Below are 25,078 nucleotides of genomic sequence, written 5' to 3'. Positions count from 1 at the left end.
CTCCTAGGGCAACATGAAGGAAGTCAGATTGTGGTGGGGCTGGGTGTGAATGAGCAGCTAGTGGAGCGAGTCTCTGGGATCTGCCCCCCCCCCCCCACTCCTGCTCCCACGAAGGCAGCTCTGCAGTTATGCATCTGAAATATCGGGGTTCTGCCTAAGACATCACTGGCAGGGCTGGGGAGGGAGGAGAAATGTCTGAAAACTCTCACTCTTCTATCTGAGCTCTGCCACTGCCCCTCTTTGCCTGTTGACACCCCAAGATGGAAAAGGCAGCACCATAGGGTAATGAGGGAAATAGAATAAATCTGTTTATTCTGTAAGACTTCAAAAGGGTCTCTTAGTCTTGTACCCTCAGCTTCTTCATCCATAAAATGGGTCAATAGTACCGACCTAGAGCCCCTCACAGGGCTGCTTTTGGATGTGAAAGTGTGAAAGTGCTCCATAATTGGTGAAAAACTTCCTACAGGGCAAGATTACCAAAGCCTGCTTGTACTTGGAACCATTCTACTCTGTAGAGGGTGGAGTCCAAATGTGTCTTAATTAATATGGCATTTTAAAGAAGTTTTCTGAAATGTTAATACTATCCCAGGTGTGTATATCCTACATCTCCTTTTTTATCCCACAAGCTCCAAGGATTTCCTAACTCCTTATTTCATCCTGGGAGGTAGGAAGGTTAGGTGTGACCGGGAGCTAGAGTGAGTTGGTGAAGATCACACTGCTTATAATTAACAGGATTTAGGCTAGAACCAGCAACTCCTCCTCCCAGAAGGGGGCCCCTGACTCATCAGCATGCCAGAGACCCACTAACCACTCCCAAAATGCAAATATTGCCTGTGAGGGACAGATCCCCAGCCGACCTCAACTCTCACCAGGTACTTACTTCCCTTAACGAAAGTTAACCAGTTCCCCAGGCTCAGACCTGTGCAATAGCAGTATATGAATTAGATGGTGTGGCTGTAATTGTGATCACCCCAGGGGAATAAAAAAAGTAATTACAAAACAAATAAGCCAAAAAAGGGGCAACCTCTTTTGTTCTACCTGCAATAAGAAAAACTCCATCTTGGTCTCAAGATGCTTTTTGTTTTCATTTATCACCTCCTGGGTTTGTGCTTAGCCACTTGGCTCAATCGATACAATCCAGAAATGAAGAAAACAAAGGTTGAGAGGCCAGAGCTGAGCATTTCCTGATTGCCACGGCAACAGGCAACACGCAGAAGGTACACAATGCAGTCGGTTTCTCTCCCTGCAGCTGTCATTCTGGAGACTTGTTTACCAAGACCACTTTGCTTCAGAAAATTCCTGTGCAATGAAGCAGTGGTGCTGGGGTGCATGCTCCCCTTTGGCCAGATGGGATCAGAAGTGAGGACCTAAACAGACCTCCTGCAGCCCCACCTCTCCCCTCCAGTTCCCATCATAGCACGAGGAGCAGAGATGTCTCATCAGACTCTGTGAAACAACCCAAGAGCTTCCCAGTGTGTGTTTGGAAGCCTTGATTGAGGGCCAGGGTAGTGGAAGACATATCCCTTTGGGTTCTCCTCCCACTGAGTGGATGTGATGGGTTCCAACATTGGTTTGCTGTTGACTGCCAGGACAGGCTCTGGGCTCTGTGGACAAGAGGCTGAGAGGTCAGGGGTACGGCCAACTGCCAAGAAGTTGGGGCGCACTTCCTTTCTAAGTGCCAAGAGAAGAACAGCTCAGTTGAAAGAAACCCAGGAGACATTCTGAAGGAAATTCTCTGGGTCTGATTGCGTATGACTCTTCTCTGCTCATTAAACCCTCACCCTTCTCCGGGGCAATTCCAGGAGAGACTGAGTCACTCAAGACTCATGGTCTGCACTGGGCAGCCAAAGGCAATTCAGCCTCCTGAGTGTGATTTTGGCCTCATTTAGAAATAGATGCTGAACAATATAGCTTTTCACCAGAAGCCCATCACATGGGTGTCAGGGGATAGGGGTGGGGGTTGTGGGGGCAGTAGGAAGGCTGCCAGCCTTCTGGCCTGGTGGGCCTGGGTGGCAGCAGGGGCTATAATAGCTAGGAAGATTCCCAAATGGAAACTTCTGGACTTTGAAGACATCCAACAAATGAAAAACAGAATGACTTTTCCATGTACTTGTTAAGACAGTGGATTGCAGCTTTATTGGGAACAGCTTGCTCAGATCTGTTATAAAAGACAGTTCTGGAGCAAGAGCTCTGGACCGGGAGTCAGAAATTTGACAATTATGAACCCCTGAGGTTCTGCTTTTCTCATAACTGGCTGGGGACCATTCTCAGTCATTCTCGATTTTGTTTCCTCTTGTGTCACAAGAGAATTTGGTTGGAAGTTCTCTCTTCCTGGATTTCAATGTGGATGATCTTATTAGCAATTAAAAAAAAAATTGGCCTTTTCCAACTCCATACTTCTGATCAGAATCAGCTCAGTTAGTTAGTCAGTTGCATAATCATCATTTTGGGAAATGAGCTCAGCTTATCGGAGAACCTAAATAGAATCCTGGCTTTTTAGTGATAAACACTATAAAAATGAAAAATTCGGAGAGCTCATCAATGCTTTCGGCTGCCATTGCCCAAGAGGTTTGTGTGTGACCAAGTCCCAGGAGCTTGACTGAGTCTCTTGAGGTCAGCCTGAGCATCGTGCTCTAGCTAGATCTGCCTGGCAGCGTAAGTCAGTCTGTCCGGAGATTTGGGTTGGGCTGCAGTCATCTTGAGATGTCACGAGGATAGCCCGTGGTTTGGTTCCTGGCTTTGGGCCAACCCTGAGCCCCACGGTCCTCTCTTCATCAGCCCTGTCTTACCTGCCAAACACTCAGGCTATAAAGGGCAGAAGAGAGCCTGAGGGCTGCAGCTAGAGTTGGACTCTCTTATCAACACTGAACAGTGAAGACTTCAGAAGCTTCTCCCTGGAGAGAAGTTGGAATTTCCATTAGTGAGGCTTTTTTTCCACTGAGGACATACCAAACCCTTGGGGCAAAGGGCTCTGCCCTTTTAAGTGTCACGTTCTAGAATCGAGGAACCTCTGATCTTTAAAAAACATTCAATAAACTCAAATTTCCCTCCCAGATCTCTCTTTTAATGCTCATCTCTTCACACTTTAAAAACTGCATGGAGAGTAAGTAGGTTTCCTACAGGTTTAGCATCTGTCCTCTGCATAAGGTACAACTTAACAAAGCCAAGTGACTGTCTGAAACCTGGGTCTACCACTTACTAGCTCAAGTCACATACATCTTCTGGATGAATCAGTTACCTCCTTATGAAATGAGGATAATTAAAGTGACTGTCACATAGGATTGTTGTGAGAAATAAGTGAACTATTAGGTACAAAACATTGAGAACTTGTATAGCCCTGAGTAGGCACTCAGTAAACACTTGCTCTTGTTTTCATGGCCTATGGTGAACCAGCCATGGGTATTAGGCAAGTCATTGAGTCGCAGGAGTTGGCCTTTTTCCCCATTTTCAAGTGCAAGCAGCTTCCCCATATGCATCATATACTCGGGGACCAAATCGGTAGAAACATCTGATTCTGCCTTATCCCTCTTTGAGGTGATGATGAAGGGGGACCAGGCATGTGTGGGTAGCTCGTGTTAGAAAATAAATTAATTCCTTTTGGACCACTTGGAGAAGTTCGGTTTGGAGACCTGAGAGTCTCCTCTCTTTGGGCACAGTGTGATTGTAGAACATTTTCTGACTGTCTTCACATGGGATACAGCTCCAAACGAGGCTCAACTACAAACCTCCATTTGAGGCTGGAGGCAGAGACCAGGCCTATCAGAAAAAGGAACTCCACTGGAGACCTCCTTTTTCTCGACTTCCTGAGGACGTGAGCAGTCTCCCTGCCTGCCCCACCCCGTGAGCCTCTGCCCTGCCCACGCCCTGATGATACTGAGCCTCTAACGGCCCGAGGGCCGCTTGTCCTGGGGCCTCCTTCCCTCTCCAGAGGGGCTCCTCCCTGAAGGTCTATGTGCAGCCTTGGACGGTTAAGGTTGTGTTCCTGCCCTTTCAGGCGGGAGGGACTTGGGCTGGTTTTCTTCATTACGTGATTCACGAGATTTATTGGAGATCAGAGAGCTCAACGGAAAACGTTCTTGATTTATATCCAGTTGGAAAGACTTGTTTGAGAGATGCAATCGGCCATTTAAAATTAGCCTCTTGAGTCACAGCCTGTCTGGAATCACAGAGGTTTCTGTTTCTCAGGAGGGGCGCACATACGTCTCAGGAGTCCCGCCTCACAGCAGGAGCTCGAAGCAAGGCTCATGCATCGTCAGGGACGCTGTGCTCTGTTCAGCGATTGTTTGTGGTCTATGGCTACTCATACCTCAACCTTACTTTAATTTGACTTAGACCTTGAGAACATCCTCAGCTGTACACTGGAGAGGTGGAAAAGTTATAAAGTTATTTATGTTGGTTTTAGGAATCGTCGCCTAGTGGGTAAGCCGGTGGGTCCTTGGCACCAAGACTGGCTGGGCTTGAATCCTGGACCCACTGTTATTACCTCTGTGTACCTGGGCATGTTTCTTGCCCTTTCCATGCCTCAGTTTCTGTATCTGGGAAATGAGTGGTTAATGATATTACCTACCTCACAGGATTGTATTGAAGGTAAAATGCTTTAAGAAATGAATGCACTTTGAAGGGTGCCTGGCATAAACATAATAAATGCACAATAAATATTAGCTACAGTTACTGTTGCTCGTGTTATGAATACCTTTTTGGGTACTGATTTGTGTTCCCAGAACTGTTAAGGTAGCTTATTGGAACATCTTCACAAATCATTAGGTCTTAGATGTAACACAGCCCTGAAGGCTCGGTCCCTTTTAAGAAAGAAGAACCCAGAGGAGAGGAACAGTGAGCATCAGGGCAGTTGACCTGAAATGCAGCTTTTGGCACCGTCTTTGCATTCCTAAATGACTAAATGCCATCACAGTTTGGAGTTCGACCTTTTTTTGTGCATGTGAGATAAAGATAAATGTAAACTGTGGAATATTCAATTTGAATAGAATTTGTTCATTCATTTGGCAGCACTTCGCCGTACACCCACTGTGTCAGACCCTGTTCAGCCTCGCAGTCTAGGAAGATGGAAGGTTGAGTTTATGTATTTCATCCTTGCTTGGCTGGCACACACATGCACATGCTCTCATGCACTCACACACATATACACACTCACATGATACATGCATTTATTGTCTTAAAAGTTACCTTGAATGATGCATGTGAAACTCAAGGGATTTTATTCAAAAGTCACAGACTGAATTGATTCTGTTTGCATTTGCATATTCTGTTTGCCAGGTGGCAAGTTTGAATTGATTTTAATAAGGGAGAAACTGCCATTCAGCTCCAAACCACTGTCCTTGCCTCACCTTTATTTTTAACCTGAAAGTGACAGCAGCCGCCTGGACCAGGAGCTGAAAAGCGGATTGTCTTCCTGGCACCTGGCTGAAGTCTCCTCCCAGCCTCACCTTCCAAGCAGCTGATTTGGAGGCTTTGTTTTTCTTTTGTATGCTGAACAAGAAAAGCCACTGGAAGGATGTCACCCAGAGTGACAGTTTTCCTTTGCCAAGATTGGTCAACCAAGGCCAAACCTGAAAATGTCAGCACAAACAAATAGTATTTCAAAAGGGACTTGGGCGTTTCCCTCCTCTGTGCTCCCATTGCCTCATTAGCCAAGTGTTGCATGAGTTGCTAACGAGGACACTGTTACAACTGAGAAGGATTTAACCACACGAAAGCACCTGTACTCCGCATCACCTAGTTCTGACATTTTTTAAACACCCACAAACAAAACGAAAGAAAAACAATCGATAGTGGCTGATTTCTTTTTAAGCCCCATTTCTTGTTTCTTCTTTTACTGTTTTTAGAATCAAATAAGATAGTATAGATTTTTAACAGTTCTCCTCTCCTCTCACTTTGCATTTGTCAGATCACTGTTTGCTGGTGATTGGAACCTGCTTCCTGCTCTGGGAGGGGAAAGCAGTTGCTGTCTGTATAATTCTATAATAATGGCTCTATCTTTGTCATTATTTCACAATTGTTTAGGTGTAGTTCCTCTCTTTGTTCACTGGCTCTAATGATAGGAAAGGATCCTTGGGCACATGGCAAAGTGGTTTAGAGACTGGGCTTTGAAGTATCGCAGACCTGAGATGGAATTCCAACTCTGCTGCTTGTAGCTGGATGACTTTGAAAAGCTGTTTAATTTTTGAGTTTCCGTTTCTTCATCTATAAACAATGTGTGTGTATGTCCAAAAACCTCACTTCTCAGGGTTCTTGTGCCGATGACACAGCACAGAACCCCGAAGGTGCTGGGTACTGGGGACACTGTAGGGATCACACACACACACACACACACACACACACACACACACACACACCGCCACCATTGCTGTCCGCACAGAAATGCAAAAGGACACTGAACAGAGCAACTGGGATTCAAGGAGGCTTCAGGCTCTGGTCAGAAATTCTCACTTGGGCAAGCCACTTCTCTGAGCCTCCATTTCCTCACTGGCAAATAAGCAGAATCTTCCTGCTTCTACTTGCCCAAGAGAGAGATGGAGTCTGGGTTAAAGCCAGTTCTGTCTGAATCCAGACCTGGTCTTTAAACTAACACACAGCATGTCCTTCCTTAGAAAAGGGCTGTCTCTGAGGCTCCAGGAAACTCACCAGAACAGTTTCGATGGCTTAACCTTTTTGTGTTGGAGTTTACTCAAGTGCAAACCGGGGTTAATGTAATCCCAGAAAAGTAATGAGCTTTCAATTAAGAACCTTGAGGTCTTTTGAGATTGTTACACAGGATCAGGTATAAGCAGAATAATTTTCAGTTCTCTCTTGAAATTTCAGATCAATATTGCAAAAGTCCTATATTGAATAATTCTTTAACCAGTAATAGCAATTAGACAGACTTCTATTTTCATTGTAATAAACTGTTGGTAGCAAATGACAGGTCTTAGATATGTCCATATATTGAAAGTGTGTTTCTGAGGGATTTCTGTGAGTCATTTATTCATTCGACAAATATTTGTTGAGCATGTACTCTAGGCCAGGCACTGTTGAAGGTGTTAGAGATATGGCTGTAAACAAGTCCAAGGCCCTTGCTTTCTTGGAGCTTATATCACAGAAAGGGGAAACAGATAAGAATCAAATGCATAAGTAAGCAAGGTGCTGTGAAGACACAAAGCAGGGTGAAGTGAGGGAGAAGTGGGGGTTGGATCAGGGTGTTCAGGGAAAGACTCAAAGAAAGGGGAGGTGATATGGAGCTGAAATGCCAGTGACAAAAATGAATCACCCATATGACAATCTGAGAATGGAACATTCCAAACACAGGGGAAGGCAGATTTAAATGTTCTAAGACAGGAAGGTGATCAGAGTCCAAAGGAACTGAAAGAAAGCTTTGTGCCCGGAGCAGAGCAAGCTACTTACAGTCCAGTTAGCGTGGAATCCTGTCGGTCTTATTAACCATGACAAGGAATTTATTCTGGGTGCAAACACAAGCCATTGGAAGTTATAAGCAAGGGTGTGAAAGCACCTGATTGTGAGAAAATGCTCATAATATAAGATTACATGGAACCCCCCCCAAATAAATCTGTATATTCAGTACCATTTCAGCTATGCAAAATGTAGACATATATGCCCAGAAAATGAGCTAGTAGAAGATAAAAATATTTATTATGATTTTTGAAGTAGTGGACTTGCTTTTCCCTCATTAGTTTCCTGCATTTCGTAAATTTTCCATGACTTTGTATTACTTTACTAACAAAAAATAAATCATATGTTTTAAAAATTTGCTGTGGAGCAGCTGATGGAGAGACTGTCAAGAGTGATGCCACTTCATCTTGCCTGATCTCAGATTTGAGCTTAATGTAATGGTGTTTGGGAAGGCTGGAGAAATTGTGAAGGCTCTGGCCTGTAGAGAAGTTTATTTGTTTTCTTTAACAAGACTACCCTAAAACGAACTTCTTAGGCTTCTCAAAGTGTTTTTGCAAAAGAATCTAACACTTCTGTTTCATCCCATAGATTTGAATATAACCTGCCGATATGCAGGTGTGTTCCACGTGGAGAAAAATGGTCGCTACAGCATCTCACGGACGGAGGCTGCAGACCTCTGCAAGGCTTTCAACAGCACCCTGCCCACGATGGCGCAGATGAAGCATGCCCTGAGCATCGGGTTTGAGACCTGCAGGTAATGGGCCAGCAGCCCACCCACTGGGTCATGCAGGCCTCCCGGGCCCAGGGGGTGGGGCTTAGCACTGGGAAGGCTCCTCCCTGGTAGCTGGATGGATTACTGCCTGAAGAGCCGGCCCCACCTATTAATTTGGCCAAGTCAAACTGGAACCTGTATGACAACTGGAATTTAGAGTCAGCTGAAGACACCTTTGTGAATCATAGATGGGGCGACCAGAGGAGGCCATTGAGGGTAATCTTTTAGAATCCTCTTGCCTAAAGTGCTTTCACAGCACTCTTTCCGGGCTTTGAAGAAGCCTGCAATCTCATTGTCGAAACCACAGGAAAATGTAAACCAAATAACAGTGTTTAAAATAAATATGCCGCTGGTGGCGTGTTGGCCGTACAGACTTGGCTCAAAGCAGTTTTCAAACTCTCTTTTGTATTGTCATTTAGTTGCTTTTTCTGTGATGCATGAGAAAGTAAAGAAAATGGCTTGAAAGTTAAGATATTTTATAAGAAGTGATTGCAAAGAGATGTGAGGAACCCACAAAGGTCCTCTTGATGCCATCTGTCAGGTGTCACAGCTCTGCACAGAGCCCTCTCAAGCCATTTTGCTGCAGGATAGGCACGACATTCAATGGCTTTATTTTTTTTTTTTTAATTTCCTATGGTTTGGTGGCCAAGTGCTTGTTAAGAACGAACAGTAGTGATGACCATGGTGAAGTGTTTTGGTTTGTTTTGTTTCCACTAGAAGAGGTCTGGGTTATCTCAACAACTGCTCTAAAGTTTCCACCTCAGCCTACAGCTGCCCCCTCTGTGATTTTTTTTTTTGTTTTTTTTTGCAATGTAATTAGGTAACGTGGTTCCCTTTCCTCTGCAATGCACACCCCCGCCCCTCCCCCACCCCCAGACTGCTCTTTAAAAGTCAAGCTGCGGAACTCTTTATGGAAGCCAGTAAATGTAAGTTAAACATTTCTACCACCCATTCTTGGTTACAGAATACATCCACATTATGAGCGGTGGCTGAGATTCTTTGGCTGGAAGAGAAAAGGAGAGCCTTTACTCTCAAATGGTACTTACTGTCCAAAACAGTAGCCACTAGCCACATGTGGCTATTTACATTTCAACTAACTTAAATTAAATAAAATTAAAAATTCAGTTATTCAGCAGCACTAGCTACATTTGAAGCATTCGATTAGCCTCACATAGCTAGTGCCCCTGCATTGGACAGTCATTGGACAGTGCAGATTGTAGGACATGTCCATCATCCCAGGAAGTGCTATTCGACAACACTGCTCTAAGACAAAGAGAGCAGGTACCTATAGACTTCTATAATGGTTCAGCACTAGGTTTTTGGGGTATCTGCAAGGGGTGGAGAAAGAGAGATAGCTCTGGTAGTAGCTACTGAGCCTGGGCTGTAGGCAAATCCATTTATTCTATTCCCAAGGCTAATTGTTTGAAAGTGGCCCTGACTAGGCTACTAGCCTTAAAAAAGTGGATTTCATAAGCTGATGTTGGATTGTGAAACACAAACAAAGCATTCTTGCAAAATACAGAAATGTGTTCATGTGCTGAGGACCCGGGAAAGTTCCCACTCCTACCACTGGCCAAACATGAGGGGCTTATGTGCTGGGAACCCTGTTGTCCACTTAACCGTATCCCCTCACTAGATCCTCAAACTACACCATGGGTAGATATTATTACCCCATTCTATGGATGAAGAAACTGAAGCCTTAGAGAGTTCTGCAGTTTGCCCTGGGCCACGCTGCTTGCACCTGGACGAGCCAAGAATCCTGTCCCGCTGCATCTGAGCCCAGACCTAGATTTTCATGATCAAGCCCTCCTGAAGAACTGAGAGCAAAAGCAAAATGGAAGTATGCCTCATGGATTTGCTGAGTGTTCTTTCCTCCCTGTGAATAGTAAATTACTCCGTATACACACGTATAAATTTTAGTCTCCCCAACTCATTTACAGTGCGACACATAAAACTTCCAGTTGACATGAAAAGGTGAAAATTCAGAAGTAACGTAAAAGGGAATTTATTAGATTCTAGAATGTCAGTCTTATCTATACTTGTCGATATGATGTGGTGTGGGGGGGGAGTAGACTCAACAAGAATTATTTATTTTAAAAAGAAACGGTGCCAAAGAAATCTGTTGTTCCACCCATACTGGTATAAGTGTTGCAAAACTCATTTCCATAATTTCACTCAGGTAGCTATGAATCAGATGGCTACCCTAGGACAGATGACAGAGTCACAGGCTGGGATAAAACCTTAGCAGCTTCCTTCTCTGGTCTGCCCCACCCTGATTAGTAATAATTCTTATATATATGGAAACTTATTAACATTTAATTGAGCACCCCCACCCCCCAAGCTCAGGCGATTTCAGGGAAACCAGTCTGTCCATTCAGATGAGGAATTAGTCATGCAAACTACAATTGCAACATAGACATAATGAGTTCTGTGTGCGTAGAAACTTCAAATTCACAGACATTTCCCTGGGACTTGCGGGATGCTGCACTCTGTGCTGTTGCCCCTGGCAGGAAAGATTAAAAGGATTTATGCCGTGTATTTTAGCCAGTGTTGCATTTTCAAAACCTTGCTGGATTTAGTTTCTCCCTCTCTGCCCTCTCCCTGCTGCCACTCCTCCCCTTGCAGATGGCACTTTCTCAGCCACATCTCATTTCTTGAGGCATTTTATATTCTGGAGAAATTGTGTAATAAGTGAATATTTAGCTTCCATGATGCTAATGCAAAGAGGTTGGGTACTGCCTTAGTATCTGAAAAGGCCCCTAGAAACTTCTTGATTGAGGGACTGTGCTGCTTCTGGAAAACTTTTGGGTTGAGAGCATTGCTCTCTACTTAATCCCTGTAACTCCCATTTTAATGATGGTCAATTTATTTCCACTGGAGATAGGATTTTGCCTGGGGTACTCATGAAGCAAGATGTGCGTGTATACTTGGCACATACACAAAGCTTCATGTTTGGGATAATGGTGTATGAAGAGAGGGAATTGAAGGAAAAGACAGACCACTAAAGAAGAGTGGCTGATGGGAAATGAGGCTTGGGAAACCGTCCCAAGGCTCACCTTTCCTATACCCTGAGTTTGAAACGTGTGGACTGAAATGGCGAGCTGCCTATTTCCTAACTTATGGGAGTGCATTAAAAGGGTACTTTCTGGAAAATATAAATGTAAGTGAGAGCCAGAGTGGATCCCACCTCATAAAGTGGCCATTCTTCTCTCTTTTGGGCTTCAGGCTTTTCTCTGCTCATTCAAACCTGCTCGACACTCTGACCACAAATTTTATATAAAACTAATTTTTTATTTCTTGACTTTTTGAAAAAAATATCTTCATATGTCTCTAAATAGAATCATTTTTTCTCTATCGGCCTTGTTGATTGCTTTTACTTTTCCTCTGCTATTATTTTTGGATTTCACATAACTCAATTGTGGAAACCTCTAATATCCCCAGGGTGAACTGAACGAAGCGTTCCACTGCATTAAATGTCATTCGAGATGGGATGTCATGAAATTCTCGTCACAGCCTTGCAGGATGACAACGTCTTGTTTTTATTCTGCAGGTACGGGTTCATAGAAGGACACGTGGTGATTCCCCGGATTACTCCCAACGCCATCTGTGCCGCAAACAACACAGGGGTGTACATCGTCACATCCAACACCTCCCAGTACGACACGTATTGCTACAATGCTTCAGGTTGGTTCCGAGTGGGTGTCTCTGTTTGGGGGTTTGCTTTGTGCATGCAGTGTATGGCTGGCAGTGCTTTGATCTCAGAGCTTAAAAGGGAACACACATAGTTTCCATTCATGTAACAAATATTCATTGTCTATCCCTACAGCAGAGAGAAGATTCCTGTCTCCATGTTGCTTCCATGCTAACCTGGAGAGGCAAACAATAAACAAATAAATAGTAAACACCTTATAGGAAGCCAAAGAGTGTTAAATGCTATAAAAAAGAAGGCAGAGTAAGAGGCTAAAAAGAATGCTGGGGATGCTTTTTCAGAGAAGATGGTCAGGGGAAGCACCTCTGCGAAAGTGCATTTAGGGAGCCCTGAGTGAACTGAAGGAGTGAGCACATGGGCAGAGTGGACAGCTAGTGTGAAGCCCAGGAAGTGGGTGCATCTTGTTCCAAGAACAGCAGGGAGACCAGGGCAGCTAAAGCATGGTCATCAGAGAGGAAAATGCCAGGACTTGAAGGCAGAGGGGTCAGCATGTAGGGCCTTGTAGACCATGGTAAAGAGTTTGGTTTTATTCTCAGGGTGATGGGAAGTCATTGTAGGACTTTGAACAGGACAGGAGAGTGATATGAATCTAATTGTAGCATTCAGATGCAAGACAAATGGCTTAACTGAGCGAGGTGTTCATTATGTTGGGGTTTGGAAAGAAGGCTGAAAGGATATGCCATAGAATCTTGACTTTCCTGAGTGTTCCTTACCCAACTATTGCAGAACTCGACGACTGGAGAGTAAGGAAGCCAAGTTAAGATGTGGATGCTGGGCAACTGGTCAGGCTCTCTCTCAACCTCTACCCTAGAAACACTTGCTTACAATTTGTTCTAGTTTGCTAATGCTGCTGGAATGCAAAACACCAGAGATGGATTGGCTTTTATAAAGGGGATTTATTTGGTTACACAGTTACAGTCTTAAGGCCATGAAGTGTCCAAGGTAATACATCAGCAGTCAGGTGCCTTCACTGGAGGATGGCCAATGGTGTCTGGAAAACCTCTGTTAGCTGGGAAGGCACATGGCTGGTGTCTGCTCCAAAGTTCTGGTTTCAAAATGGCTTTCTCCCAGGACGTTCTTCTAGGCTGCAGTTCCTCAGAAATGTCACTCTTAGTTGCACTTGGGGTATTTGTCCTCTCTTAGCTTCTCCGGAGCAAGAGTCTGCTTTCAATGGCCGTCTTCAAACTGTCTCTGAAGCTCCTCTCTCAGTTCCAGTGCGTTCTTCAAAGTGTCCCTCTTGGCTGTAGCAAGCTCGCTCCTTCTGTCTGATCTTATATAGTGTGGCAGTAATTTAATTCAGACCCACGCAATGGGCGGGCCAACACCTCCATGGAAATTATCCAATCAGAGTCATCACCCGCATTTGGGTGGGTTGCATCTCCATGGAAACACTCAAAGAATTACAATCTAATTAACACTGATAGTCTTCCCACACAAGATTACATCAAAGATAATGACGTTTGGAGGGACATAATACATTCAAACTGGCACACAATTCATATTCAGGCCCCAAAAAAGTTAAAGAATTCTATGCATCATGAGTCTTCAGGGTCTTTTGAAAAGGGTCAAAACCATAAATGTCAAACTCTTGAGTAGCAGCCATCAAACATCTTACTTCTCAAACTGGGTCTATTGTCTCCCCTGAAGGTTCAACATTGTATGTAGGGGAAGATAAAACCACGAGGTAAACTTGGCACATTTTCCTAGAGTGTCAGTTTTCCTTGAAGATGGGAGAAGAATGTTAAGTTAGTTGGAAAATGTCTTAAGACATAATCTGTAAGAGACAAACATAGATAACATTATATGATGGCTTAAGACATTATTTTTATGAGACAAACATGGATTTTATATGTGGTGGGAGAATATAAAATCTGCATGGATTTTTAAGCTAAACGAGGTACATCAAAGAAATTGTGAGACTACATCAGTGGCTTTTGGCCATGCCACCCCTCCCCCCCCCCATTTTTGTATGAGCAGTAGGGATCAGAGTGGTAATTCAGAGGGAAAACCTGGAGTTTAGTAGAAAGGGAGCATATCAGGGCTAGTAAGTTGAGATGGATCATGTGTTATTGTATATTGTCATATATTATGGCAAATGTATACAGGTTACCAAAGCTACAGAGGAACACAGAAAACAGAGGTGAAAACTACAGAATGTTTAGTCCTTCCTGTTACACGGAAAAGAACAAAAATGGAGTTTGACCAAGAGGGTCTAACTGAGGTAAAATGACATAATCCATGGCCAGTTCCCCATTGTAATAACATTACAATGAGAAAAACCACAAGTAAATAAACAGGAAAGAGACACAGAGCAATGTGTGTTATAGCTAGCTCCACCTTGGCACAAAAGGTCTGGAGAAGACTTTGGGAAGAGTTTGAGCTCTAGATACAGAGGTTGGTCATGTGCGAGAGGACTAATGTGAGACCACCTGCTTCTGAGAGTCTCTGGGTCTTGCTTGTTGCTTCTCCCACTGAATCTTGTTGAGTGAATATATGTAATAAATGAGATAAGTTACATATCCACATTGTCTCACCTGCTTTACGAGTTGGCATCACTTGCCAGAAAGAACCTTGACTCAAAGAGGTAGAAGCTTGCACAGTTTTATTGCCTGGACATGAAGCCATCTGGGCAGGGAGATTTTTTTCTCCCTGCCTTTACTTCTGCCATGAGTCGGGCCCATCCACAGAGCATAACGTTAACAGTATTCATTAATTTTCCTTTCCTCTTTGGGGTTAGTTTGGTTGAAAAGTTTGAGAAGTGCCAGGGGAATATTGCATACAAAAATGGCTATATTTAGGAATTAAAGATAGGAGTAATGTTTTTTTTTCTTTCCTCTATTTTCCAAATTCACTCAATGTGGATAGGCTGCCTTTATAACTTTTTTCTTTAAGTTTTCAAAAGAGTGTTTATTGACTGACTATATGTGCTCAGTACTGTGCTAGTGTGGTAAGGAAAGACACCGAGTCCATATTTCTTATTCTAAAGGAGTTAAGAACCTTGCTGAAGCAACACAACAAAACGTGCTTGAAGAACTAGGGAAGAATATATGTCTACAGATAAATACATTTTAAATGTCTTGATTTAGGGTCAAATAATAGGGGCATTAAGTGAACTAAAGATCTTGATGGCATTCTGCTTCATGAAAAGGATCTCACTGGAAAGGCCGTTGAATCTGACCTAGCCTGAGAACTTCAAGAAAGTGGTCAGGTCCCAGTGGTGCGGTCCTCAGAGTCAGCTTGGTCTCAGCACATGGTCTCTGTAAGCGGTTTGTGAATGGCAGACCCTTGAAAAAGCTTCGTGTTTTTATTGCCTTTGCTGTTAGTCATCAGGCCCAGAATGAGCCTAATGACTCTGGTGTGAAGAGCACAGGGGACTGACTTGAGTTAGTTCATTTTTTAAAGTTTGTTTTTGGTAAAATGCTTCATTCTCTTTTGAAGGTAGAATTTAGGAGAGATTCTGTCTTCATTCATTCACTCACTCATTTATTCAACAGGTTCTTATTGGATACCTAGAATGTATCAAGCACTGAGGAAGGTGCCTTTCTGTATGGCCCTGGTTGATTGGCTACACCGAATAATTAACACTTCTGCTGGCTGTTTTTGTGCTGTGGAGCCAAGATTTCTGAGAACACAGCCCACGAGGAAGCCCACCAGAGTCTTTGTAACAAATCCAGGGAAAAACCTCACCAGCCAAAATTCTCCCAGCAACTCAGTGCTCATTAGACAGAATGAAGGCTGTCTAAATGAGGCCCTGTCATCTGACATGGGAGCATGAGTATATTAGTTGCACATTTGGGTCACCATCCACCATGCTTGCCAAATTTGATGTTCTTTTAAAAAGTTAAGGTGAATTGGAGCATGAAGGGACTCTATTTGAACAAATGCTCTAATCATTTACAAAGCCATCAAATTTTTTTTGGCACCATGCGCCATTCTGTTACTACTTAACTCTTGGAGATTCCCAGCATGGTACTGTTACCTGCAGATGTATTTGAATTTGGGTGAAGTTTTTGCAACCCTGGCATCAAGAAGCCTTAATCCAAGGCCTGTTTCGGGTGTGTGCTGCCAAAGAACACTAGAAGCATCTTCTAGGCCAGGAAGTCTCTGGTGGTGTCCCCAAGACAAAGAGGTCAGATGCCCCCCCAGGATCTCATTTGACTGGTTAGCAAATGAGAAACTTAGTGGGGAAGTTTTGAGGAAACAGTAAAAAGCTAAAGACATATTAGTTATTATCATCTCCTGTGACTTTGTGAATTCCTCAAAAGCAGGGACAAGATCATGTTCATCTTCTTTTTTCCTTTTTTGCTATATAGGCTGGCATGTAAGTGTTGAGTAAATGCTTAAGATGATTAAGATTCTTTAATTATTTCTTATGGTAATGCTATTTGGGTTTTATCTAAATCCTCCTCAAACCTGTTAAAATTTGCAGACACTTTTGGGGGTTAACATCTTGTGTATGTTTACTGGAATAATGGACTCTTGGGAATTATATTATATTAGTACTTTCTTTTTTCATTCATTCAACAATTATATATTGAAAATCTCTGTGTCCCCATCACAGTAAATGTGCTGGCCGGGACAGAAAAGATTACTGCCTGTTGGAGCTTACATGTTATCACAGATGTAATGGGAGATGTGCCACTATTAGGCATCAAGCAAAATGAACAAGATAATTTTAGGTAGTGGTAAGTGTGGAGAAGAAATGAGAGCCGGTTTGTAAGTGACAGTGATGGGAGAGTAATAAGGGGCTCATTTAGATTGCATGGTGGGGAATGTCTCTTGGACATCTATCGTATCGAATAAGATGTCTTTTAGATTAGCTTTTGCAAGAATTGATTTTCCTAAAGCATTGTTTTCTCTAATTGAGTATTTAAAGCTGCCTGTTGGTTTCACTGTGGGACCAAAGAAATAGGCAAGTAGAGGGCATCCCCTATATCTATGATAAGGGATGTTCCTGGGAACTTGTTAGGCAATCTAAACCTGTTTTATTCAACTTATTTTGTGGTTTTTTTTTTTCCCAATGTTATGAGCAGGACACTTATACTATTTGTGATAACAACCTTCTTTGCGTCTTTGTGATAGCAGTCTGTCTGCCTTCTTCCTTCCCTCCCTCTCTCCATCCATTCGTATCTTCCTTCCTTTTTACCAAGAAGTAACTCTGGGAAAAACCAACCTAAGAAATTGCCATTTTAAATTGAAACATTCTTACACACACACACACATACACACACACAATGTACAAGCTGTAATGCACAAATGGATCCAACCTTCACATAACAGCAAAGCCATTTATTTTAAAGTTCTCTGAGTTTGGGGAACCCAACAGAAGTTCTAGTCAATAACTGGAACATTTTAGCATGAATAGCACTATTGGTTCAGATACTCTGCAGTTTGCTTTTAGGACCCCAGGAGCTATCATGCAGGGTGGGACTTCCAGGGCCTGTTTCAGAGGACTTCAAACAGTGCTGGGTGGGCTACCAGTAACATTTGTGGGTGAAACAGGTGGGTCCAAGAAACCTTTATTCCTGAGGAAGGGAGGAAGGTAGAAGAAGATAATGGAAGATAAAAGAAAAAGAAGATAGAGCTGCCAGTGGTGAGATGCCAGTGGTGAGATAGGCAATATAAGTTGTCTCAGGAAATACTCTGTGTACCTAGGTCAAAGATGGTCAATCTTAGAAACTGCATGTTGAGAAGTGGACACTTAAGGAGATTAGTAAAATTAATAAACATTAATAAAAGACTAAAGGTTAATTTGTTTAAAAATATTTTTATCAAGTAAATTCTTTGTTGATTATTTTATTTTAATAATCAGTTTGTCACGTTCATATCGATAAAACATTTGATGGTGTACGTCTGCCATCTTTTTCTATCATTCTATAGGTCTCCAGGATTACAAATGATTTCATTTTAGTTTATATGTTTCTTCTTTTTTCATTTTTTACAATGTTTGCACATTACTTTTATAATAATAAATTAAAAAAATGCTTTTTAGTATAAGCTTCATTAGACAAGGATGATGTCTGTCTCATTCACCATTTTACATACTGTGGGGCCTGATACATAACACATATATTTGTCAGTGAATGACTTTGTTAGGGGGGTGGGGGAACAAGTAAGTTTCCAGAAATTTATGAAGCTAAATAAAAATGGAAAATGCATCACAAAGGTCAGAGAACTTCCTACCAGGCTAAGTTTCAGAAAAAAGAAAATTATTTGGGACAAGTTATGACAAAACGCCATTCTAACAAACCAATAGAAGTCTGCTTATCTTTTTTAGAGTTCTCATGCCTTTTTTTTCCCTACCCCATAGCTGCACCAGACGCAGAAGACTGTACATCTGTCACAGACCTGCCCAATGCCTTTGAAGGACCAATTACCATAAGTAAGTATCTCTTCTAATCTTGATGGAATTTCTCCATTCCTGGGGAAAGGATCAGGTGCATATTTTATGTTTTATGTTTTAATAGAACAGCAGTAACTTCCCCAAAGCTAGGGATAGTTAGCTGTGATTTAATATCTCTTGTCCTTTTTCTGCTACTGATTGCGATTGCTCCCTAATACATTGTTCCTCAAACTTCAGTCATTCAAAAACCACTTTCACTTTTTTTCATAACCACGTACACAGCACTTTCATTTACTAGATAGTTTTCTTTTAATTGACCCATTATTTTCTACCTAAAATAAACTCGCAAATGGAAAACCAACATCACTTGTCATAAATAGAAAGGAACCTAAGAATAAATTCAAATGTAACAAAAATTAAATAATGTTCTTAAATTCTAGCCATGGAAGGCTCTGAGTCTGAGCCATGCTGCCTCTTTTATTTATTTTTTAATTCAATTTTATTGAGATATATTCACATACCATGGAGGCATACAAAGCGTACATTCAGTTATTCACAGTAGCATTATATAGTTGTGTGTTCATCACCAAAATTAATTTTTGAACATTTTCATTACCACACACACAAAAATAATAAGAATAAAAATTAAAGTGAAAAAGAACAATTAAAGTAAAAAAGAACACTGAGTCTGTTTTTTTTTCTTTTGCCCCCATTTTTCTACTCATCCATCCATACACTGGACAAAGGGGAGTGTGGTCCAAATGGCTTTCCCAATCCCATTGTCACCCCTCATAAGCTACATTTTTATACAAACGTCTTCAAGATTCAAGGGTTCTGGGTTGTAGTTTGATAGTTTCAGGTTATTTTCTGCTAGCTATTCCAATTCATTAGAACCTAAAAAGGGTTGTCTATATTGTGTGTTAGAGTGCTCACCAGAGTGACCTCTTGGCTCCTTTTGGAATCTTTCTGCCACTGAAGCTTATTTCATTTCCTTTCACATCACCCTTTTTGGTCAAGAAGATGTTCTCCATCCCACAATGTGGGTCTAGATTCCTCCCTGGGAGTCATATTCCATGTTGCCAAGGAGATTTATTCCCCTCGGTGTCAGATCCCATGTAGTGGGGAAGGCAGTGATTTCACCTGCCAAGTTGGCTTTAGCTAGAGAGAGAGGGCCACATCTGAATGCTGCCTCTTTTAGAGGGGGATTAACAACTGTGAGGGGGAATAAGAGCATTCTGGCCCCAAATGAAGGTTTTCTGTTTTGTAGAACTGAAGTATTGAAAGAGAATTATGAAGGGTACAACATTCCAGCTATGTGTTTCAACTTTATTTTTCCAAGTCCACCAAAAACCATCTTGATTAACCCCAGAAGCATGCGTCTGGCACTTTGGAAAGCAGCAAATCCCAACCAGAACTTTAAACATATGCCTCTTAACCCTGATCTCTCTGCCTCTGAGCCTCGCTTCTCTGAAGAGTATCACGTGTCAAGGAAGCCTGGTTTCCACCCCAGAGCTAGAACCCTCTGAGTGTGCGTGGTGATGGCAGAGGCTGAGATGCCCCCCAAGCCTCACACATCAAGTTCCCCCTCCTGCCTGAGGAACCGGCCCCTGGTCTGAGCCTTGCAACAGGACAGAGAGGCGTCAGTCCCAGCCCCTACAATGTGAAATGTGCTGTGTCGAAAGGCCTGATGTGAAGGTCTAGTTCCTCACTCCCTAGGTCAACTTAGAGGAGGGTCTTAACCTTTCTTAACCTCAGTTTTTTCGTATGTTTAATGGAACAACAGATGAGAAGTAGGAACATTGAGATATAGTGTCCAATGCATGCCTGGCATAGTAGATGCTCAATAAATGCCCCATTACTTTGGTCCCCACAGATCTCCTTTGAAGTCCAGACCTGTGAGCATTTGGTCACTATTTTGTTATCAGGACTTCATTTGCAGAGTGTATCAGAGTGATTGAGACTTTGGGATTTTCCTCCTCCTTCCCTCCTTCCCTCCCTCCCTCCTTCCTTCCTTCCTTCCTTTCTCTATTTATGTTTTACTAATAGGTCCATGTGGGCAAACTTGATAGGTGGACAAAAAGAATCTTGAGTCGCATCAGTGCAATACAGAAGAAAGTAATTTCAGCCAATACACACTTGCCTAGTGAGTAGGCTAAGAGTTGAAGGCTGCAAGATCCTTTATGAAAGAACAAATTAATTCTTGCTTTTTCTCCTACTGTCCATTCTGGTCATTTGCTTGTTTAAACCAAAGACTTTGATCTTCTTGATATACGTCCATGCTGGTTAATTTCAAGATTGAATTTCATGTTTCACAGAGGATGGCAGAGTCTCTATCAGTATTTAGACATGCTGATTTCTTAGCCACGAGTGGGGGTTCACGTAAACTGACAAAATTTACACCTTAGAAAGAAAATCTAATTTCTTCATGGATTTGCAAGTATATCCTCCCTGCTGAAGCTAATAGCCTCTCCGTCTGTTACTTCAAATTCTTTCTGGAAATAGGTGGAATTAATTAATAGCAACGAATTTTACATGTACAGCAGAAAGGAGAATGGGTAACCAGATGTGAAAATTATCATTTCTTGAGCTCCAGCTATATTTTGAATACTGTGCTGAGCACTTTACATACAGTGCATCATACAATGCTTGTGAAAATCCTATTCAGAATGTATTATCATCTCCCATTTTACCAAGAGGAAACTGAAGCTCGGAGAGCTATCCCATCTAGCACCACAAGGTAGTAAATCGTGGAGCCAGGATTCAAATTCAGGGATTCCGAAATACATCCTCTTTCCCCTCTCCATTTCCGGGTTGTGTGTGGAGTGGGGGAAGCTACTGTGTATTCTTGCCCCATCACTCTATCCCACCACTGCATAGGCAGCTGTGTTGATTTTCTTAGCAAAAAAAAATAAAATAGCATTGGAATCACTCTCTTACATGATAACCACTATCTTTTCCGCACTCAGAAAATGTCAGCTGTGAAGTCCTGAAAGTGCTTCTTCTTTCTTTTAGCTATTGTTAACCGTGATGGAACCCGCTATACCCAGAAGGGAGAATACAGAACTAATCCTGAAGACATCCATCCCAGCAATCCTACTGACGATGACGTGAGCAGCGGCTCCTCCAGTGAAACAAGCACGTCAGGAGGTTACATCTTCCACACTCTCCTTCCGACTATGTACCCGAATCCAGACCAACGGGATCCTTGGGTCTCTGCCAGCTCCGACAGTACCCCTTCTACCAGTAAGGGCAACGAATTACTGGGCTTTCCAGTAGCGATTCCTTTGCAAAACGTCTCTGATCCTCCTGAGCGATATGCATTCACGTGCTGATTTTCTCCTGTCCCTCGAAGTAGGTGACCTCACGTGGGTTGCAGACAGCTATGGTGGTCATTGTTCTGTATGCATTGACTACTGCTGCCTGCCATCTTTCCTGTCCACACCTTACCTTGGGATCAGCAGTGTCATATGGGGAATTCTTTAGAAGCGCCTCCCTTGTTCTCTTATCCCCAGTGATATAGAGAATCCAAGCCTGATACAAAAGCTGCTTTCATCTTTGCATCTACCCACGGATAAGACTGTTTTGATAAGGTTGGGGTCAGTGCGTATAAACACCATTCTATTTGCTACTTTTTTCACTTTACTTTATAATTTTGTTTTACCCTGATATGTACTCATGTTATTGCTTGCACAATATTCAGTTATATTCGGGAACCATAGTTTACTAAATAATTCCTTTGTTTTTGGTTCAGGTAAGTGTATCTGGAGGAGTTAGCTGGTCAAATTAAATCAGCTTAACATTTCCTTAGAGTGTTGGGCAAAGCTCTTACTACTTGTTTGGTTTCTGTGGGTAGTTCATTACTTGAGACCGCAAGAGTGGAACTATATAAACACTGCATTAGCTTCCTCTGGGCTTTTGCCCTTTGTGCTTCAGTTTCATTGGAAAGTGTCTACATCTCTGTGTTGTCTCCTTCTTCTCTTCCCTCTTTTCTTTTTCCTTATGGCCTGTTTTGGAACAGGTTTCCAGATTGGTTTCCTTCCTTGTGTGGAGCATTATTCAAACGTAAATAGGGCATCTGTGTCTTGAGCAGCTTTCCTAGTATGGTGTGGATTTTCTCTTTTCCTGGCTATGGCTCTCCAGGGGTGGAACTCTGGCCCTCCAAAGAGTGGGGCAGAAATTTGCTGGTTTGTGAATGCTCACAAACTATCCTTTGCATCACCCGGAAGCTGGGGAAACTTTAAGAGCACCATGATGTAAATTTGCTTGCTCAACGGTGTTTTAAATTTCTGTTAGCACCTTGCTGATGAGATAACACAAATAAGTTTGAGAACACAAGCATTCTTGGCAGATTTTGAAGCATTTCAAAATGCCTGTATTTTCAAACTGCCAGGATTATTGGCTCTCTGGAGATTGCATTAGCCCATTGCAGCTCTGTGGGCAATCCTCTTTTGAAAGACGCTTTTGCAAACCATTAGTGCTGATGGCAGCTTGTTGCTCTTTGGATTCCTTGCCTTTCTGAAGTAACCATGTTGAAGGTGCTTATTATTAGAACATGCAGATTTGTCAGATGTTGGCAAACATAACAATGAATGGTCTCAGCAGGAAGCAGAACAACTCTACCCTAAAGTACAATTTCCCATCAAATAAGAAAACCCTGACAAAATACACTTTGTGGGGACTAGATGAAGTTAACATTCAAGCATCTAATAACCTACATAAAATAGTGACTATTGCACATGTGCTTTAGCAAAGGCAGTTAGCACATTTTATTAACAGCCATAGTGCGTCTTTAAAGGCCTGTGCCTTTCCTGCCTAAATTAGTCAACAAATATATTTTGAGGACCTACTGTGAACCAGGCCTATTCTAGATGCTGGAGATCAGTGAAAAATGCCATTAGAAGTTATTTTGAAGATAAGTAAGGATTAGCATTTATTCGTTCACCTATTCATTCATTCATTCAGCCAGTATTTGAAATCTTTTCTGTGCCAGACAGTCCTAGTTACAAGGGACATGACCAACATCTACCTTCTTGGAACCCTCATATGAGTTCAGAAATCAAAGAAATGGAGTGCTATGAGACTTAATTAAAACATGGTTCAGGATTTGGTTTGAGAAAAGAATTTTACTTTCCTCTTTCCAGAAGACATTTGCTAATTTAAGGAAGAGAGAGTCTCATTGGGCCGCTAGGGTTGGGTCCATGGCTAAACCTAAGACAAAATCAGACCTTAATTTTTCTTCCCTGATCTTCCTTCTGTAATTGCTATAGGATCCAATAAGTTCTGTGGCAAATCCAAATAGATCAGTTCATGCAAAGAAGAGTGTCAAAGAAAGCAACCAGGTAGAAAACTTGAAAGTAGTATATGGCATACTAGAAAAAGTTAGTTCTGATGAGTTCCTGAATAGAAACTTATCTTCTAAGCCCAATGAGCTGTTCCCAAAACCTTATGACTGTTCGGACTCAGAGTTGGGACTAATTGAAAGAGAGTGATGGCAAATCCTCGCTAATGAAAGCAGGAGGGCAGAGTTCAAGAGGAGGGCTGGCTCAGTACACAGAAGTGCATCTTTGACTTGGCTGCCTCATTCTTTCCTTAGTGGTCCTTAGTGGGTAGCAACAGGGAAAGCCAATAAGAACAACCATCTGAGTAGGTATGACTTCCCATGGGCTTTTTATTATAAGTGTTCTTTTTGGAAGAGCCATCCTGGAGGCATGCCATCAGCCTTTTCCCTATTGGTGATTTGGAATTCTTAGGAATCAAGAAAACTAAATTAATTCAGGGAGCAATCTCTCACCTTGCATACTCTAATACCTTGTCTTCTGGGTCTCAAAGGAATAATTATTTTTCTTCGTCTGGCCTGTTCTACTTGGCTGGGGAAAATTGGAAACTCTACTAGCGAGGCAGTAGCTTTTGCCATTATTTCCTCTCAGGCAGCTCTTTTCAGGAAGACTGAAATTTTGCTTATTCCTACCTTGTTCTTATATGCTTATTTCTTACTTGTCTCTTCCTGGGGTACTATAGGATGAGGGTGATGGGACTTTGCATCTTTAATAAAGTTTCTGAGGTGAGAAGGGGACATCTGAAGATTTTCTAGGAGGATGCTCAGGCTTATCTGGGGGCATCATTGGTGAAATTGGCTCCTTTCTCCACACTCTCTTTTCTGAGTTAATGTGAATTTTAGTAAAATAGAACATAGTATGCAGGTTGTTGATGTTTGGTGTGTATAGAATCAAAATTTTAACCTGGGGTCCATGGAGTCTCTTGAGGTTCAAAGGTGTGAAAGAATCACCTGAAATATGTTATTATTGTTTTTATTACTATTATTGATTATTATTAATCTCTAGCTTCATTCCTTGTGGTCAGAGAAGATACATTGTATGATTTCAATATTTTTTAGTTTATTGAGACATGTTTTGTGACCCAACATATGGTATATACTGGGGAATGATCCATGTGCACTAGAGAAGAATGTGTATTTAGCTGCTAATTGGGTGACATTTTCTATGTGTATCTGTTAGCTCTAGGTGTTTCATAGTATTGTTCAAATTTCTGTTTTCTTATTGATCTTCTGTATAGATGTTCTATTATTGAAAGTGTTATATTAATTTCTCCTACTATTAATGGAGAACTGTTTCTCCTTTCAAATCTGTCAAATTTGCTTCATATTTTGGGGCTGTACCATTAGGTGCATATATGTTTATGATAGTTATGTCTTCTTGTTGAATTGAACCCTTTATTAGTATATAGTGACCTTCTTTGTCTCTTGTAATGGTTTTGATTTAAAGTCTATTTTATCTGATATTAGCATAGCTACCGCAGCTCTCTTTTGGTTACTATTTGTATGATATGTTTT

At 42.1% G+C, this 25,078-nt stretch overlaps 1 protein-coding gene across 20 annotated transcripts in view; it reads left to right on the top strand.

Moving 5' to 3' along the window:
* The window catches only part of CD44 (CD44 molecule (Indian blood group)), a 91,662-nt gene that overhangs the window by 25,904 nt on the left and 40,680 nt on the right, over window positions 1-25,078 (top strand). For all 20 annotated transcript variants that reach the window (XM_037838855.1, XM_037838854.1, XM_037838859.1 and 17 more), the window contains exons 2-5: window positions 7,993-8,158; window positions 11,727-11,860; window positions 18,196-18,267; window positions 21,241-21,471. In XM_037838855.1, the coding sequence (XP_037694783.1) occupies window positions 7,993-8,158; window positions 11,727-11,860; window positions 18,196-18,267; window positions 21,241-21,471 (603 nt within the window). The remainder of the gene's footprint in view (window positions 1-7,992; window positions 8,159-11,726; window positions 11,861-18,195; window positions 18,268-21,240; window positions 21,472-25,078) is intronic.

The sequence above is a fragment of the Choloepus didactylus genome, chromosome 6 (genome assembly GCF_015220235.1).
Source record: "Choloepus didactylus isolate mChoDid1 chromosome 6, mChoDid1.pri, whole genome shotgun sequence".
In the NCBI taxonomy this organism is placed as follows: Eukaryota; Metazoa; Chordata; class Mammalia; order Pilosa; family Megalonychidae; genus Choloepus; species Choloepus didactylus.
The sequence above is the reverse complement of the archived record's forward strand: the minus strand, read 5'-3'. Positions and strand labels throughout refer to the sequence as shown.